Source organism: Athalia rosae, chromosome 2 (assembly GCF_917208135.1).
Source record: "Athalia rosae chromosome 2, iyAthRosa1.1, whole genome shotgun sequence".
NCBI classification, from domain to species: Eukaryota; Metazoa; Arthropoda; class Insecta; order Hymenoptera; family Athaliidae; genus Athalia; species Athalia rosae.
The window spans coordinates 30805886-30823291 of NC_064027.1; the positions used below are offsets into that span (position 1 = coordinate 30805886).

At 37.8% G+C, this 17406-nt stretch overlaps 4 protein-coding genes across 16 annotated transcripts; 2 read left to right on the forward strand and 2 right to left on the reverse strand.

Moving 5' to 3' along the window:
* The first annotated feature begins 346 nt into the window (after window positions 1–346).
* LOC105688228 (post-GPI attachment to proteins factor 6-like) lies at window positions 347–6337 on the forward strand. 2 transcript variants are annotated; one of them, XM_020853754.2, is made up of 13 exons: window positions 347–600; window positions 883–1054; window positions 1150–1363; window positions 1445–1572; window positions 1686–1969; window positions 2061–2368; window positions 2459–2587; window positions 2675–2877; window positions 3001–3158; window positions 3241–3473; window positions 3603–3797; window positions 3896–4036; window positions 4193–6337. In XM_020853754.2, the coding sequence occupies exons 1-13, from the start codon at window positions 516–518 to the stop codon at window positions 4391–4393; spliced, it is 2451 nt and encodes an 816-aa protein (XP_020709413.2). In that variant the 5' UTR covers window positions 347–515; the 3' UTR covers window positions 4394–6337. The 2 variants fall into 2 exon arrangements, with proteins under 2 accessions (XP_020709413.2, XP_012259779.2); XM_012404356.3 differs by having other exon boundaries at window positions 348–600; window positions 2672–2877.
* Window positions 6264–12088, reverse strand: LOC105688226 (dynein axonemal heavy chain 2). Of its 9 annotated transcripts, XM_048650822.1 has the most exons (18): window positions 11527–11981; window positions 11420–11466; window positions 11098–11287; window positions 10447–10947; window positions 9994–10350; window positions 9647–9929; window positions 9408–9573; window positions 9189–9328; window positions 8782–9109; window positions 8522–8715; window positions 8219–8428; window positions 7869–8136; window positions 7629–7774; window positions 7465–7558; window positions 7200–7370; window positions 6926–7118; window positions 6693–6840; window positions 6264–6609 (listed from the first exon to the last, which is right to left on the reverse strand). In XM_048650822.1, the coding sequence occupies exons 3-18, from the start codon at window positions 11231–11233 to the stop codon at window positions 6369–6371; spliced, it is 3576 nt and encodes a 1191-aa protein (XP_048506779.1). In that variant the 5' UTR covers window positions 11234–11287; window positions 11420–11466; window positions 11527–11981; the 3' UTR covers window positions 6264–6368. The 9 variants fall into 9 exon arrangements, with proteins under 9 accessions (XP_048506779.1, XP_048506775.1, XP_048506776.1 ...); XM_048650818.1 differs by having other exon boundaries at window positions 11098–11761; window positions 11947–12088; XM_048650819.1 differs by having other exon boundaries at window positions 11098–11758; window positions 11947–12081.
* LOC105688233 (guanine deaminase) lies at window positions 12086–16040 on the forward strand. Of its 4 annotated transcripts, none has more exons than XM_012404371.3 (9): window positions 12086–12227; window positions 12490–12658; window positions 13601–13843; window positions 13910–14128; window positions 14215–14322; window positions 14402–14509; window positions 14634–14799; window positions 15012–15158; window positions 15228–16040. In XM_012404371.3, exons 2-9 carry the CDS (start codon window positions 12560–12562, stop codon window positions 15425–15427), a joined length of 1290 nt encoding a protein of 429 aa, XP_012259794.2. In that variant the 5' UTR covers window positions 12086–12227; window positions 12490–12559; the 3' UTR covers window positions 15428–16040. The 4 variants fall into 4 exon arrangements, with proteins under 4 accessions (XP_012259794.2, XP_048506788.1, XP_012259795.2 ...); XM_048650831.1 differs by having other exon boundaries at window positions 12152–12292; XM_012404372.3 differs by having other exon boundaries at window positions 12159–12300.
* LOC105688239 (low molecular weight phosphotyrosine protein phosphatase 1-like) lies at window positions 15789–17188 on the reverse strand. The gene is made up of 4 exons (XM_012404381.3): window positions 16962–17188; window positions 16591–16781; window positions 16305–16466; window positions 15789–15996 (listed from the first exon to the last, which is right to left on the reverse strand). The coding sequence occupies exons 1-4, from the start codon at window positions 16996–16998 to the stop codon at window positions 15913–15915; spliced, it is 474 nt and encodes a 157-aa protein (XP_012259804.1). The 5' UTR covers window positions 16999–17188; the 3' UTR covers window positions 15789–15912.
* Window positions 17189–17406: the final 218 nt, after the last annotated feature.

Consider the following 17406-nt stretch of genomic DNA (forward strand, 5'->3'; position numbering starts at 1 on the left):
TTTGCACTTGGGCAAGGATTCCGAACTGTTCGTATCGGTCTTCTTCTATTTGATTCAGCCGTTATCGTCAACAATGCGAACACTGTGAATACAATCTGCAATTTTTCATGATATTTTAACGAATTTTAAACTACACTTTTTCATCGATAAGAGAATATTTTAGGAATTCCTTCCGATTATTCCCTACCCATTAGTCAGAAACGTATCTCCTCTGATTTTTATTAATCAAAAGATGTCTAGTATGGAATACGGAATTCATACTCGCGGTATTCGGAATTGCTTCAAATAATTCCGCGGTATTCGAAAATCAGTGCGCACGCACAGACGGTAATGCGCCTTTGTTGGTAACACTTTCCAGCCTTTGGGGTTCAGGATCACGTATAGTTCACGTTTACCAAAGACGTTTACCATCAACGGTGGGAGTGATGGGATGACATTCATGAGTGAAATACACCAAGTAAAAAGCTTTCGATGCATCGCGTAAAATATACCAGATAAGATATCGTATCGGAAGTATGCGATCCAGCCACATGCTCAGTAGTGGAAATGTCTTCGTATACATACAAATCTTTTATATTCTGGCCCACCCATTCGTCGCAGGTAAGCCGTGTGCCCTGTTTCAATGTTTCAAAATTCAGCCAAACAACATTCAATTCCCGGTACATGCATTTTCATTCAACACTTGATCAATCAATCTTTTTTTATAGATAACAAGTACAAGTTCAATCTCATTTGATTATTGGCAGTGATACTTATTGTTAATTTATTTATTCTTCAATGCTCGCTCTTAGTAGTTTTACGACTGATCAGATTTTGTTATTTTGCAAGATCCGTAAATTATTTTTGAAACTAAAAATGACGTTCTTTCGTACTGCATTACAGTTGTTCGCTGTATGTTACCTGAGGCAAGTCAAGAGGGCTCGTTACATCCATTTCAGAACTATGGGGATTTGACAACTTTTCATTACACCGTACCTAAAGATGTGTTCAGAGCCACATGGCAATTCGCTGCCTTTTCGGATGGTAAAAATTGTGCACCTCGTAAGGTACACCTGTAAGTAATCATGAACTTAACTCCAAACCGAAAATATAAATCAAAGTTGTAATAAACTTTGTTTTCAATCGAAAATCTTATTGTGCAATTTTCAGGTACTTGCAGCCAGGTGGTTACCCTGTAATTTCTGTGAATAATGCTTCTCTACCTCCAAACATGCATCTGTACCGTAACGATACCATCTCTTGCACATTAACAACAACCTTTGAGCCTAAGGTTTCTGCCACGATACCAGTTTATAGCCCAGTACCTGGAGATTGGTTTGTAACTGCTTACCTGTCCCACTGGGATCAAAAAGTCCAGCAACAGGTAAATGAAATCAAGTGACTTCTGAAATACTATCCAAAGTGAAAGCACTGTTTGTTCCAATTCACATCAAATTAATTTCAGGGTCTTGGACATAAATGTCGATACAGTTTGGGCTCAGTTGCAATCTGGACACAAACCAACGGCATTCAAGACATACCCATTGGCTCACAGACAACCTTGCACACCAATGAACCAATGTCCTATTATAAGTAAGTATCTTATTATCTCAGAAGTTTGAAATTTCTATCACTTTTGATTTCGCAGGTATTTGCACCTGATTTTTTTCTATTCTTAGCAACGTTCAATTTATATTTATCCTCAGGATCTATATACCTTCGAGTACATGGCACTTTCGAGTCCACATATGGGGGTGTAATTTCACTGTGCGAGCATACCACGACAGGCATTCATCTTGTATAAAAGGGCTGGCTTTGAAGGGTCGAGCAGTCCCAATTTACAACCAGACTCACGGTAGCCCAATCGGCAATCTAACTATGAGCGACAGCTATACTTTCACAGTTCTGTCACCATACCAAGAGAGCTACTACTACCTCCTGGTGATCTCTGACAGTGTGATAGACTTCAATGTCAAAGTTAGCATTTCCGGTAAAATGAAATGAAATCACAGATATAGTCCTACTGAACAATCTTTCGACTAACGTTTGTTTGGAATTCGGAATCGTATTGTTTCTTACAGAATGTCCAATAAGAGTACTTGAAAAGTCTTCCATGCGGCAGTATTTAGATGCACCTTCATTCTCCGAAGCACTGGCTCAAATTCGAGCTAAAAATAGAGACGCACGATTAAAGTTATCAAAAAAGCACTCTTTGACCAATCAGATGTTTTACAGTAATTCCACAATGAACTATGACAGTATGAGATTGTCTAAGGACCAGTACATCTTACCTGATGAAGACGAAGCTAGAGATGATCCTTGCATACCAAGGTTTCAGCTCGTTAGGGTAAAACACCCGCAACCGTTCTCAAGCATCTACTTACTTCAGGTATAACTGGAGAAAAAATTCTGTTTGAAGGACGCAAGCTTCTTAAATATCAATGAGGAGATAATTGAAGATAGTGGAACTTGGTTCTAGGGCAGAGAGTGGTTAACATCATGGGTTATGCTCACAGATTATTATCCAGTTGTTACACAATTTGACATTCTGCCGTTTGTTGACATTGGAGGTACTTTACATATCGACGTTCGGCTAGAGATGAATGAGGTAATAATGCTAAATAAGTGAATCTTTTTTTTATGCTGGATGTTTTACGTAAGTGTCCCAAACACATTCTTTTTCAATTCACAGCAGCTTTCCAGACAATTGGTCCTCGTCTTTGTCTGCGTCCGTAAAGGGAGAGTACCTGATCGTGTGAATGGTGAAATAACGTGTGGCAATCCGAACATGTTTATGAACCTATCGTCTTTTGATAAAAACATGTCCTCGCTTTTGATACCTTATCCGCAATCAGACACTTGGCACGTTGCCATGCAAGCTAAATGTTTTGACGAGGGGTAATCGATTTTTGTATACTAGTCATCTTTCAATCCAGCCACTCCTTTCAGCTGACGATAAGCGGAAGCTGACGACCAAAACAGTCTAAGAAACGAAAAAAGTAAATTTATTCTTCTGTTCAGGGTAAAAGTTCCTTGCGCAATGGAGGAGATTTTGGTATCGATAGACATAAAAACTCGGCAGTGCGTTTTCCCTGGAAGTAACCCATGCGGTCGCCACGGAGTTTGTCAGGAAACTCGCAGAGGGCTTTTGTACTATACCTCGTGCAACTGCTTTGGAGGTAATTAATTGAGATCAGTCGATCCTATTCGAACTTGTGGATAGTCTATGGAATAAATTTTTACAATGGTCTATTTCCTTAGGATACAAAGGCTGGGGTTGTACAGACTCAACACATGCAGAGCCAGAAGCATTCATGCTCTTAACGATGCTCCTCCTCACTCTGAGTAATGCTTTTTTTCTGCCAGCAATTTGTTTAGCTGTTAGAAATGGCCTGTACACCGAAGGATTGGTTTATCTAGCGACAATGACATTCTCCTCGCTCTACCATGCATGCGACCAACAATTCATGACTTATTGTGTCGCTAAATACGAGGTAAGGAGTCAGATAATGCTCACATCCTACTTTGGCAATCATGACATTCAAATAAATACATGTATGTGATGTCTTTTGTAATTAATTAGATTTACAGTTTTATCTCATTAGAGTTAAACATTTATCCAGGTTCTTCAGTATAGTGACTTCTTTTCGAGTATCCTTGCTTTTTGGGTAACGCTCGTCGCTATGGCTCAATTGCCATTAAGATATGTGTCCTTTTTCCACATGATCGGTGTCCTCATTATTGCGTTTTGCGTTGAAAGGGACAGAACAGGATTGCCTAGTATTTTGGTACCGCTCGCAATGGGTACGACAATTCCAGTAAGTGAAGTGCTCCGATACTCATCAGCTTCTCAAATTGACTTATGAATGAACTTGGAGCCAAGATTTTCAGTTGTCCGTTTTCTCTTTTGCTATAGATTGGTGCTTTTGCTTACCGATATTATAAGTTGAAGCATTGGAAGTGGCCAAACGGTGTCGCCAAACTGGTGACTGGATTATTTCTAGCGACGATTGGACTGCTGCTCTTCTCTTTAGTCGAGACTGAAGCCAATTATCAAGTAAGCCTAAAAAATAAACGTGCAACAAAATATTGAATCCCTAAATAAATGAACAATTTTTGTTGGTTGTTCATTCGTGAATTAAACTCATTTACAATAAGTTTCTATACTTATTTCACTCAGTCCCTCATCGATTGATTCGAATCCGTTTTGCAGTATGTTCACAGTGTTTGGCATGCAGTTATAGCTTTGTCGTTGCTCTTTTTGCTGCCAAGTACCAAGTCAGAGTTACTGGATCTGTCGATCAATGACACAAGCAGTTCGGACAGCGAATTGTTAGATTACAAGGATTTGACACAGAGCCCTGTATTCGTAATAAAAGCTGACCAAGAGGGACTACTTGTGACCGAAAGTTGAGCATCCACGATGAAAACGGTAAATTAACATGAACCCCTGAAATTGGAAGTGTTAGTGTGCCAAAAATGTTCAGATAAGCTCGGCTCAATTTGAGAAATTTATAGTTTGAATGCTACGATGTAAAGGGATTTGAAGCTACCTTGTTTCCTTCGAGTCACCCAGATGAGAGAATTTTATTACACGTTAATAAGTGGGTCTCGTCAGACAACTGTTGAGATTCCACACTGACGAACGATTTTTCAGGATCTGTTATATCACTTTCGGTATCGTAGTTCACGTGTAGCTATCAAAATAGTCAACACATGTATATATTCCTTTCATTATAACACATTCAGTAAAAACGTTAAAGAGTTCAGCTCAAAAATGGTGCAACATTAAGCTTATGTCTTACGATAATATTTTTTCTATGTCAGATTGTTATACACATACGCAGTTACCTATAATTTACTATTCCTATGTCGACTGACACATACTTATTTTTCTCAGACTGCATCCAATCCATGTCATCCATTTATTATTAACTCAACCCTAAGGTTGTTACGTTACAATTATTCGTATTAGCATAGTATTAGTTCAGAGAATCTTGATTTCTTGGAAAGTGAGAAAACGAATCGATGATACACTTACCAGTAATAATGCATTATTGTCCTTCCAATAATCGGTCGACTTCCCGTTTGAAAGATAATGGATAAATTTGGCTATGGCAATACGGATGCAGTGGTGCTGTTGATTAGTTCGCGATTGAAAACTTAATTCACTCAAACTGCGCTGTTTGATTGAAGTATGATTCGAAGTTTCATTAGTTGCGATTTTTTAGCCAAGTTTTTTGAAATCTCAATTTGATGATAACGATACAGGGTGAACTTTAGAAAAAGAAAACTACAGTTGGAACAAACAAAAGTAATAGCTGACGTTTTTTAATGCGTGTATAGCTACATGAATACGTATACATATATAGAGGTATAGATAGAGATTATAATCATACATCTCATCAGAAATTTATATTTTCAAATGAAATTTATTTACGTATCGGATCATTGAAAAATCAATGTGATTGAACGAATCACAAATCTAAATTTGCTATTAAACGTAATTCAAGTCACTATACATATACTACACATTACATTTACAGCTACAATGACTGACCAATGCATTTATAATGTAGTTGATCTGCAACAATTACCATGACTTTATAAAAGATAAATATATACTACTTAATTTTATCCTTAAGTTACTTTTTGTCTGAGGTATGAGCAGTCATTAAAAGTTATTCATAAATTCGTGCTGATTGTTAAATTAACTTTACGAAACGCTGCAAGAAACTTAGCAATATTATTTAGTCGGTAATATTTTTGTGCTTTTATGGGACCGCTAGAAATAACTGCAAAAAAAAAATTTCATAATTCTTTCACGTTTCTCTGTTCCTGAAGCAGTATTACGTCAGATTTTAATAGTAATTGAAGTATTACAAGCACGGGTTCAATCATCTCAGTTACCGGGACTGCAGGTGCCCCAAGTTTTACGATCGAATGATAGAAATTGGAGCTCTTTCTAGCTGTGTAACATAATAGATATTGATACTTAATATATTCTATATATTATGATTATTTTGAGTACATTTTTTAAATACTAAACTATAATTGATATTGAGTGTTATAATTTTGCTAGGCAAAATGTTGGTTTCAATAAAGATAAGTGAAATTTACCAACTGATATTGAGACGGAATTGGGGAAACACCTAGAGATCAACGATAAAAAATCGCTCGTTATTTGCTCCATTTATACACACATAGGTATGTCAGCTCCTTACTCACTAGGTTGCAATGGTGCCATTAATTAACGTGACGAGGAACAATATACATATACGTTATTTCGTAAATCATGACAGTTATGTAAAAACAAACGGCTGTCTTTTTTTATTATTAAAAATATATAATGAAATTATTAACATGAACATGATTTTAAACAGTAATTGTTAATTACCATTGTCGCTTCCTTTGTAACTGCATAAGCTCAATTCTTCGACTGGAGTTGGTGTCCCTGCGTCGAATTCTTGTTCGGTGACAATGACTTTGCTCAGCTCTATTAACAATATCTCTCTCCAGGACTCACATTTTTCCATCATTTTTAATTTTGCCTCCGTCATATCTAATACTATGAAATTGACAGGCGTCTTATTAGCGATTTTTTCGATTCCACCTGCCAATTTTGTGCACCTGCAACATGAATCATCGATAATTATATCACCTAGTTTCAGCTAACCCAGTGGAATTAGACATAGATCTTGGACTATTCCCACCTCAGTATGTCGTTTTCAAGTACTTCGCGACTCGGCTCATTGTCTGCGTAATACTGTAAGATTCTAGTAACGTCAATCGACGTTATTTCCCCGATGCACTGAACTGACTGTACGTAGTCATTTATGGCTGTGTTCAAATCATAGAATTCTGTAAAATAGAAATCAAGAACAATGATGATCGGTAATTTGATCAAGTCTAGACCTAAAATTTGGCACGATCGAATTGTACTGACGTGTATCCAGTGTCCTCTGCAAATTTAGATATTTTTCATGAGCTTCGATTGATTTCCAGAACTCTGTGGCAACATCGACATCAACATCTAATTTCACTGATAACAATTCTAGAGGCTTTATCGCAGCGATCGTGTACTTGAATATATTTTTGAAAACCTCTTTCAACTTTTGAACTTCTGGCCAAATGATCAACTGTAAAATTCAGATAGAAAAATTAGTAACAGCAGATTTTGTCGCTTAGCTGCTCCTTTGCTGAATCAATGTACTTAGCACCTCATTGTTAATGTAATTAACAGTGATTTGGAAGAATGGTTCCCAAATATTAATCTCATCACCTTCGGTTAATCTCAGAACTGATCGTAAACAATTTACAATGGCTGAGCATAGTTTTTGATCAAACTGGTTATCTTTCGATTGAATAAAATCGACCCAATACTGTGCTATCTGAATGAAAACAGGAAACGTAGGGATGTATACATAGTAAGTTCAAGAACTTCAATATAGAATTCAGTAAATGTGAAAATGACTTGATATTCACCTCTTCCAAATCTATTTCAAAAATTTCTTTGATACCCATCATCAAGTTCAAGACCTCTTCGTAACGGTTTCTAATATTACAGATTTCCTGGGACCTAGAATAAAAATTTCCCAATGAGTTTTGTACACTTTCAGTTTTGAGAGAACAATAAGAAAAATACTAACATTTGCTTTTCTAGAGTTGAAAGAAATTCTTCATTGCTGAATGTTACGTTATCAAATACTTGAATGGATCCAATGTTACTTATTTCCCAAAAAAGTTGTTCGATGCGTGAATTAGCCTTTTTGTACAGGCCAATCAATTCCTGAAGCTGCAATTATCATTGTTATCATTAAAATTCTTATTGTAACAATAGGACCCAGTAGTAGCTGTATTCAGCATCTTAATAACTTATGTGTCCTTACGTTCATTACATCCGCAGAGCACTCTGTGTAAAATCTTTCAACATCTGGTGAATACCAAGTGATTTTATCAAAACCACAAGCGACTGAATTTTCCAAGTTTCTCAATAACTCTTTGAACAAAGAACGTTCTTGATTTGTTAAGGGTTTGAGTACACTGTTGTAAGATCTGCAGAGAAGGGACACTCCCTGGTACCTAATCTTCAAGGTCAACCATTTGGTCGACAACTTTTTCCACTGAGTATTGACCTCATAACTCAACCAAACCCATCTGAAAAATTGAAATAAAAATTATTCAAAGCTGTGCAAAGGTAATGATATTTCAGTTTGGCCAATAAATTTTAGATACTTACACTTTGGCTTCTTCCATGGCATTCAAAACACGGTAATCCATATTAACTTCGATGGGTCCAAATTTTGATTTACCTCTTCGTAGTATGGGCTCACCAAGAGTGCTCGTTAGCTCATTCATTTCTGGCATCAGCTTTTCCCATGCCTCAAAGAGCAGCTTCTCCTCACTTACTGCGGCAGCTTTCAACTTCTTGTAATTTCTCAAAACTGAGCTACAATATATGATACCAACTTACAATTGGACATACCTATTGAGCATTCAAAAATAGCATCATGGTTCTCGATTTGAAAGTCAATATAATTACATCTGAGCGTCGCAATCTCCCAGCCAGTCCGAGGCATTAGATAATATTGTTTGATATCGAGTTAATCTGCTATGGCGCAGCCTCAAAATGAAAGCTCGCCCTGAGTAATAGGGCATGGATGAGTGATAATTTTGACTCTCATTGACGATAGCTAGTTTAGATTGTTGTATTTCCTTGTCAAATATCTTCCAAACCTAGGGATAAAGACGCCGATAATTGGAGCAACGATCTTCCGAGTCTGTTCTTCCAAATGAACTCACCTCTACCCATTTCAAATGGAGAAGTTCGTTGATAGATTCACGCCTGCTGTACCGCTGTAACGTGTACAAAGCCTCGATGTTTTCCTCGATGCAGCTTAACTCTGCAAATATGCTCGATATTACGTTACCCACCATAACTTCAAGCTCTGCTATGTCTTGTCGAAATGAAGTTATATGTTGCAGCCAAGTAGCATCCATAACGTCCAATATTTTATATTGAACATCCTTTATCTTCTGCAAGGCACTGTAGAACATCATTTCAATCCTGTTACAGCTAGTTTCATAGGCTATTCCATTTGAACCACCAAAATTCATTGACTTGGGAGACCTAATAAGATTTTGATTGCAGTGAGACCCAGGATTATGACACAGCTGATGAGTACAATGCTATCAACATGCAAACTCACTTTCCGAATACAACAATCGTGTCACAAATTTCAATTACATCTCGACAACGTCTTACAAAGGCATCGACGTGATTAAATACGTTTTCTGAATCAACTTCCCAGCCTCTATCCTGGCTTATCTTTGAAACAACTTTGACATGCTGGAAAAAAAAAAAAAGTTCATCTAATAGTTGGTCCGGTTGTGCATTTCGATTCATATGAGTATTCAAAAAATCGTACCTCATTGCAAATCTTTCTATATTTTTGGCAGCAGCTGATACAGACTTGGAGTTGTTGTCGCCCTTGAATTGTATCGCCTTGAAAAATTGTATTTAAATTGATTGACTCTCGGCACGTACTAACAATCTGAGTACTCAGAGCTCGACTGACAGTTTCGATCTTTGTCCTGCAATAAGAGGAGAGTAATTACACTCTCGCAGCAGTGAATTATCCAGACGTGAGTTAGGAAAACTTTATACTTTGAGTTATAGAATGGTGATTCGAGCCAGATAAAACTAATCAAATATAGAATATGCGAAATTTTTTCCGGCTCCATCTCAGGGATCTTCAACACCGAGCACGGTTCGGTTAGTAAGCTGAGATAATTAATATTAGATATAGCTTCATCGATAGCCATTTTCACATCTCTTGTCAATTCGTGAAACTGTCTGATGCTAGTGAACTGCATGTTCTCAAGCTTTGCAACAATGTGTAGAATATTGGCGTTCTCCAGCTGACAACAAAGGCCTCGAAGATTGTCATCTATAAATGGAAATTTTATGCAATGTGTCATAATAGGGAATTACTATCGGTATTTCAAACTTACATCTGTATTCCCAGAACGTTAATTCGTCAGAAACTCTGGTGAGTTGGCTCGCAGAGTTTTGATCACTAATAGCTTCTCTGATTTGACGAATCCAAAAGTTTGCCACAGTTTCAAGTCTTCCCAACAAATCCCCCTTATCTTTTGCCTCATCAACTTTGTTCACATCTTGCGACTCTTCTCCACTAGCAATGTTGTCCGTAACCAGTACAAACTGATTCTGCTTCTGAGCCCTATTGACTGAAGGATCCATACCATCCCTCGGAACGTATAAAACGGTGAGTCCCATTAGTTTGTAAGTAGTGTCAGTCAATTTTGTCAACAAATCATGAGTATTATTGAAGATATCGTTCCTCTTAACTGGAGATAAACTAATATAAGAAAAATATCTGGAATAACAATATAATGCAAGGATAAGTCAACCTTTTGATTGATATTAAAAATGAGTAAGGATACCAGAGTACCAGTTCTTGCTGTTGAAGATACCTAGCGCATAAACGTTCTCCATGATTTTTAAAACATAGTTCTCAACATTTTCACTCACGCTGCCGAAGTTAATTGTGGCATGAAAATTTTCAGCCGTATATACTTGCCAAGGCGACCTCCAGAAGTAAGTCATGCCATCGACAGCGTCAGATGGAAACCCCAAAAGAGCTGTTAGGATCTCAACGTCATAGAAAATGGTAAGAATGATTTCTGAAGGGTTTTGGAAAAATTCATGGATCACTTTACAGCAGTCTTCATTCCAATCTGAATCATCAAGTGCTGGTAGGACAGTGAAATCCTTAACATATTGTACCTGAGATCCAAACTTAATTAGAATCATCTGGTTAATGGCAATTTCAGTTATATTTTTCTCATTCTTTTTCGGGCAACTCACAAGCTCTTGTAATTCTTCTTTGCTGAATATCGGCTTTTCTGGTTCAGGCGGTGGCTCTTCCTCTGGTTCGGGTGTCTCTGTAATGATTCGACTAATAGTGTATAAAATTTGATGTCTTTTAGTCAGGCAAAGAATATGGCTGAAGAAATATTACAACTGGATCTGGAGACTACGAGATTTTCCATTACTTTAATTCCGGATACCCATATGTAAGACTGATTATCAACCTGGTTTTCCAAATTCCTCTTCATCTGTGTCCATGTCAAGATATTCCCTGTGTGGATCTGCTGGTTGTTTTTCCATCTTTTTAGTCTTGGGTCCTGTCTCCTTCTCTTCGCTTTGGACATCGTTTTTCTCCAGCATTTTAGAGATCTACTAGCCAGAAGGGGGCCAGCGGAGTTGGAGATAGATCTGGTACTTAACAACAAAAATTGAATTCTTGATTTGTTTTATTCAAACCCCTGCTGTTCAAGGAATGAAGTATATTAATTTAGTAGAGTGTATATGAATGGTGATTAATACGCTGAAACTGCCTGACACTATACCAACCCTTCTAGCTCGGAAGGCTTCGTAGAGCAATTGTACTCTATGCTGCACTGCAATGAACAATTCTCAAAGTCATCCACATCGATAAGTTTTTGAAAAGCTAGTTCTACCTTGCAAAACTTGTTTTTTATCATAGAGCTTCCCAGGAGTTTTGATCTCTGGGCATATTTCCCTAAAATCTTAAGAAGGCAACATCAGTTGTGAAGAGCTCATATAATAACTTAGAGCTGTGAGAAAAGGTTTTGATTATCCAGAGTTGGTGCCAGCAAAACGCGTCGTCGACTAAATTCTTCCTAAATGTGAGAGTCTGCTATAGAGCCTCAGATCCTTCTACAGCGGAGTCTGCTGCAAAAAGAGTGTAGAAACGACTCATTATGAACCTTATCTGCAGCAAATGCAGGCAAACATTGCGTCATCTGATAACAATGGCACTGTTGGTTACATAGTTAATGTCAGATAACTATAGATGTATACACACAGGAATCGCGTTCAAAAAGCGTATACATATACATCGGTGTGTCGTCACAAACCTTGATGCTTGACTGCTTGGTGACTGAACTGCAAACGCAAAACGCGCGGTACGAGTTGCTGGTCCGCTCCGATCAAACCGTTCAAAGCCGCTTATTAGCTCGTTAGATTTTATAAGTCAGATTTAAATTACTTTGCAGTTCAATAATTGTTTTCTCGTCTGTTGCGTATCCATAGCAACGGACGTACGTATTTGAAATCATCTGTAAAACTTCTTCGAGATCGCCAGTGTTCCTTATTGAAGCGTCCAGATTTCGCAGGTGGAGCGAGGAAGTCGATAACGGTTTGACATCTAATTTTCTGAAAACAGAATATTTTGAACTACTCGATATCGAGTGAAGCTATACGGTTTGTTGGTTAGATCATTTCTTCATCGAACGTTTTCATAAACCTTTTTATCGGAGGTGACCATGCGCGGAAATTTTGAGTATACATAGACACAAACTACTGTCAGGATAAGTTTAAAATGAAAAATACACGTATTGGATAGATGATCACCTACCATTCAACTATTTGTTCGAACTAAAATATTGTTGTTCATTTAGCCTACAGGTGACTTCAGGGATAATAAGCGCAAAATCTTGAACCATAATCACAGCAAAGTGAGTTTCAAAGATGAATCGGCAGCTGTTTGTCGGGCCAGTTATTCATACCGATGATGAAGGTCAGCTCGTTGTACTACAACGTGCTGCAATTCTTGTCGAGAACGGAAAGGTAACATGGATATCAAATGGAAAAACCATACTCTTCTTTCCTTTCCAAAATATGTTGGTGCAAACTATATTTGACGGTTTAAAAAAAAGTGTTTTGTTGCTACCAATAGTCGAAATTAGAGCTGTCGAATTTCCAGTACCTTAATTTTTATTGGGACCAAAGAATGACCAATTTATTATCTTTTCTTGTAATCGTTCTTATCTCGGATCTAATGGTACACGCAGATAGACAAGAGCCTATTTAAACGGCACAGGATCATTGTACGAAACGTAAGGTTTGATTTCATGCTTTCACCGCGTAAAAATCGCGTGATTCATTTTGCAATAGCCATCAACTAAAGTGTGGATACATTTGAATTGAATTAGCGATAGTGACCGTAAAGAGATTTTATGTTCAACCTGGTCGAGTAGTCAAGAACTAGAGCACGATTGCTTATCAAAATTTATGAGCGTTTGATGTTATTATCATCACGTCGATATCGAATCTGATTTGTACACTGCCACTTATTTATATCGTCGTTATTGGAGTTACAATTTTTGCGTAGTTTTCAATTAAGATAAATAAATGACCTCGCTTTACTAGTCGCACTATTACCTATTCTCTGAATCATCGGATTTAAAAAACCATTTTTTTAAATGAGGGGGTAGTTTACATAAATTGTATACTTATTGTATCTTATAATTGAAATATGCTGTACATACCTATGTCGAAAAATAATGGCAAAGGAAAGAGAAAATGAATGGCTGGGCACACCATGTTGCCTAGCTATTCCTAGAGTGGGATCTTCCTTGTTTGGCAGGTGAGAGGAAAAGCGAAGCGTAGCAATTATCTACATATGAGGAGGTCCTAAGTAGCTCCAACCCCCTAATATAACATGAGAATAAATAATAATAAAACATCCTATATTTTGTAAACATTTTGACGGTAACTACTGACCACCAGATTATCAGCATATCGGAGAATCCTCAGCCAGGGGATGTCTCAGCGGATTACGTGAGAGTCCTGAGTGTGCGCCAATTTTTGATCCCAGGGTTCATCGATGGCCACATTCACGCAGCTCAGTTCCCAAACTTGGGGGTTGGCTACGATAAGCACCTCCTCGACTGGCTCGAGGCCTACACTTTCCCCTTGGAAAAGAAATATGCTGATGCAGGTTTTGCAGAACATGTCTACGAAGCTGTTATCGTAAGTTTGCTTGTTGGAAGAAAAATAGAGAGTTCAACATGGCGTAATGCCTCTTTAATTTTTCAGAAAAGGACCCTGACAATGGGCACCACAACTGCGTGCTACTTTGCATCCTTACATAGAGAATCGTCGGTGATTCTAGCAAAACAAGCAGCTAAATTTGGCCAAAGGTGTCTGATAGGAAAAGTCAATATGAACCAGACGCGCAAAGATGGCTACTGCGAGACTACTGAGGAGTCGATCACTTGCACCAGAAAGTTCATCGAGGACATTGCAAAGATCAATGTGAGACTTTTGCTATGAAACAAGAATCAAAACTGAAGAGTAGAAAAGGCGTACGACAAGAAAACCTACTTTTTTTAATGTTACAGAGTTCGTTAGTCAAACCAATAATCACTCCCAGGTTTGCTTTGAGCTGCGACATGGAACTGATGACAAAACTGGGAAATATGGCCAAAGAAAAGGACCTTCACGTGCAGGTCAGTGCTGGATACTCAATTAACATTCAGTATTGCTGAACTTACTTTTAAGGAATAGCCTAATGATACTTTTATCTAGACCCATATATCCGAGAATCTGGATGAGATAGAAGCAGTTACAACTACTTACAGAGAATATCCATCATACTCTGCGGTTTATGATGCGGCTGGCCTGTTGGGAAGCAAGGTAACCAAACGCAGGGAAATAAAACCTTACGGAAGAGTAGAATAAAGACTGGAGGAGGTGAAAGTCTAAAAAAAAACTTCTTCAATTATAATAAACTTCAACAACTCACAATGTTTTATCATAGACTATCCTAGCCCATGGTATACACCTTGGTGACACTGAACTCGCGCTTCTAAAGACCAGAGAATGTTCCATAATTCACTGCCCATCTTCAAACACTTGTTTGCGGAGTGGTCTCTGTGATGTGAAGCGTCTTAAGGATCGAGGATTAAAAGTTGGACTTGGAACCGGTGAGTTGTTAATTAGGTGGAGAATCTGCAACTTTGGTGGGAGCTTAAAAAAGGGTTTTTTACAGAGATTTAAAGGATGTCTTCAGGACTGAGAATTCGGAACTAGGTTAAAATTTCTAGAAATCATTCAAGTTTTGCAAAGATAGAGAAGTTAAAAAAAAACATAAAAAAGCAAATGCACATTTTCCATGTGGTACCCATTATTGGTTTAGATGTTGCCGGCGGTGATAGTTCTTGCATATTGGCCGCAATGAGAGCTGCAATCCAAGTATCAAATCACCTGGCAATTTTGAATCCTGGTTACAGCCCGTTGACCCACAAGGACGTTTTTCACTTGGCAACTCTAGGAGGAGCAGCAGGTGAAAAAAGCAGAAATTCATTTGTTAAATATGTCTCTTGTCATGATTTCATATCATCCTATCTGACAGCTTTAGCCATGGATGACGAGACAGGAAATTTTTCACCTGGAAAACAGTTTGATGCTCTTGTCATCGACTTGAATGTATCGAGTGGACCGTTGGACGATTTGGTTGAATACAGTTTGGATGAAAATCTTCAGAGACTGGTTTACTCTGGAGATGATCGTAACATCGTTGAAGTTTACGTAGCTGGTAAGCGTGTGAAATAAGTCATGGAATTGGCTGAGGCAATGTAAGGCAACTACTTTATACCGTAGCATAAGTATAGTCTGAAGATATTTTGGTACTGATTTAGTTAGAACTTTTACCAATTCGCATTTAAGTGTTAAGCACTTCAAATATTCAGCAAACTCAACCTCAACTTGGCATTTGTTATAGTAATTAGTTGCCAAGTATGGATCCTGAGTAGTAATTAGTAATTGTAATTGACTGTATTACAATTTTTCAATCTTGTGCCTTTCCAAGAATACAATCAGTATTTATGGCAGTCTGGTATGCCATGTCTAATATTCCAAGTCTGTGGGAAACTAGGATGTCAGATTCATTGAATCAAATAATAAATGCATATTATTTTAGGTTTCAAAGGAATTTCTAAATATTTACCCATGTCAAACTTGTATTTACAATCATCATTTAATTCTTTTGTAAAAGTTTACCCATATACCGTATGATATTGCACCGGTAAACTGGTGATCTAGTACTTGTGTTTTTCTAGAAATGCTGCTACTGACCTCACACATTGTATGTATGCCTTTTCAAATCCCTGTATATCAGTATCCTGTACAACAAAAAAAAGAAATAAGAAGCTGAGGTTGTTGAAGATCTCTTTTAAAAATTTCTCTCCTTCCACCAAGACTACAGTTACGAATCTGATTGCAGCTTTGAATCATTCAACAATTTTGTCATAGTAATAAAATCTAGAATTTGTTACAATATCTGAGGCGAGTAAAAATTTGAGATCTTTTTGCCGAAATAACAACGTTTCACATGAATTAAAAGCCTTTCATCGGACAAAGTACGAATTACGTTTTTCAAGCCCTCAGAGGATCTTCGAATAAGAATATAATGGACTCTGAATATGCTTACGTAGTAAGGGTCTCTAATGATCCGCTCCTCTTCTGGATCGTAGCTGCCGAGGAGTTCGATTACTGCAGAACTGTTGTTAGGTCGCAACCGTTCAAGTTCCCTGATATTATCTTCATCCATTCCAAAAATCCAATCAAAGTTGTGAAAATCATTGGTAGTAATCTAGTCGTAAAGTACAAAAACATGCTAAATTATTAATCATAGTAGAAATTTGCAAACATAGCAATGAAATTAGGATGGATGTTTAATGAAATGGAATATAGTATTCATGTTGAGAGTTTCATACAGGTCTTGCTTGGTGAGTGTAATCTGTGATCCCGTGTTTTTCTATAGTTGTCATCGCTCTATGATCTGGACCCTTGCCTGTGTGGTAACCAATCAGCGCTGCGCTATGAACTTCCCAAATATCGTAAAGCTTCTTTCTTCGAATAAAGTCCGCAAAAACAGCTTCCGCAATTGGTGAGCGGCAAATATTGCCTTTGATAAAACAATATAGGCAATCAATTCTACTGATGTAATGAGAATTATACACAGACATTAAGCAGAGAGCAGCTTCGAGTGTGGTGTATGCTCTAAGTGAGCAGAGGAATTGGTGATTTTGTGACTGCAAGTCTGTTAAAGTAATGCCGAATAATTCAGACCTATGATTAAACTCACCTAAGCACACCATCAACACCTTTTTCTTGACTGACATCACAATTTGCCAATATCTTCTTAAATCTCTGACAGCGAGGACGCTGGGGGACCACGTTAGATGCGGATGGATAAGTTTTGAAATACTTTCACTGGTGACGACCGGTCGGTTTATTGATTATTGCGTTGACTGCGGTCGGTATACGTCACCCTCAAGTCGGCTGAGGGTTAGTCAACTGCTTTCAAGTTCCCAGATGTAGCACGTTCAGTGAGAGGGCTCGGAGGTTCGGAGCAATACTTTCGTTATGGCCAAGTATGGCTGACAGCTTCATATGAATATTCAGTCAACGGCTACATCCATTCTTAGGAAAAAACCTACAGTGCTACGAATTTGAAGAATAACGTTTCCGATACAGTTTCACTCAACGATGTCGCACCTTTAACGTCGTACGGTTTTGCCGTTGTCAGT

What these genes read in the sequence shown, in the direction of transcription:
- LOC105688228 (XM_012404356.3), top strand. Translation starts at nt 516, where the DNA reads ATGCGATCCAGCCACATGCTCAGTAGTGGAAATGTCTTCGTATACATA. An exon ending in TGTCAAAGTTAGCATTTCCG is followed by an intron (nt 1,970 to 2,060) that starts GTAAAATGAAAT and finishes TGTTTCTTACAG; the next exon opens with AATGTCCAATAAGAGTACTT. An exon ending in CTCGTGCAACTGCTTTGGAG is followed by an intron (nt 3,159 to 3,240) that starts GTAATTAATTGA and finishes CTATTTCCTTAG; the next exon opens with GATACAAAGGCTGGGGTTGT.
- LOC105688233 (XM_012404371.3), top strand. Translation starts at nt 12,560, where the DNA reads ATGAATCGGCAGCTGTTTGTCGGGCCAGTTATTCATACCGATGATGAA. An exon ending in AAAAGGACCTTCACGTGCAG is followed by an intron (nt 14,323 to 14,401) that starts GTCAGTGCTGGA and finishes ACTTTTATCTAG; the next exon opens with ACCCATATATCCGAGAATCT. An exon ending in CTGGCCTGTTGGGAAGCAAG is followed by an intron (nt 14,510 to 14,633) that starts GTAACCAAACGC and finishes GTTTTATCATAG; the next exon opens with ACTATCCTAGCCCATGGTAT.
- LOC105688226 (XM_048650818.1), bottom strand. Translation starts at nt 11,233, where the DNA reads ATGCTGGAGAAAAACGATGTCCAAAGCGAAGAGAAGGAGACAGGACCC. An exon ending in CAGCAAGAACTGGTACTCTG is followed by an intron (nt 10,351 to 10,446) that starts GTATCCTTACTC and finishes GTTTATCTCCAG; the next exon opens with TTAAGAGGAACGATATCTTC. An exon ending in TTAATTACATTAACAATGAG is followed by an intron (nt 7,119 to 7,199) that starts GTGCTAAGTACA and finishes TGAATTTTACAG; the next exon opens with TTGATCATTTGGCCAGAAGT.
- LOC105688239 (XM_012404381.3), bottom strand. Translation starts at nt 16,998, where the DNA reads ATGTCAGTCAAGAAAAAGGTGTTGATGGTGTGCTTAG. An exon ending in GGTGTTGATGGTGTGCTTAG is followed by an intron (nt 16,782 to 16,961) that starts GTGAGTTTAATC and finishes GTTTTATCAAAG; the next exon opens with GCAATATTTGCCGCTCACCA. An exon ending in ACACTCACCAAGCAAGACCT is followed by an intron (nt 16,467 to 16,590) that starts GTATGAAACTCT and finishes CTTTACGACTAG; the next exon opens with ATTACTACCAATGATTTTCA.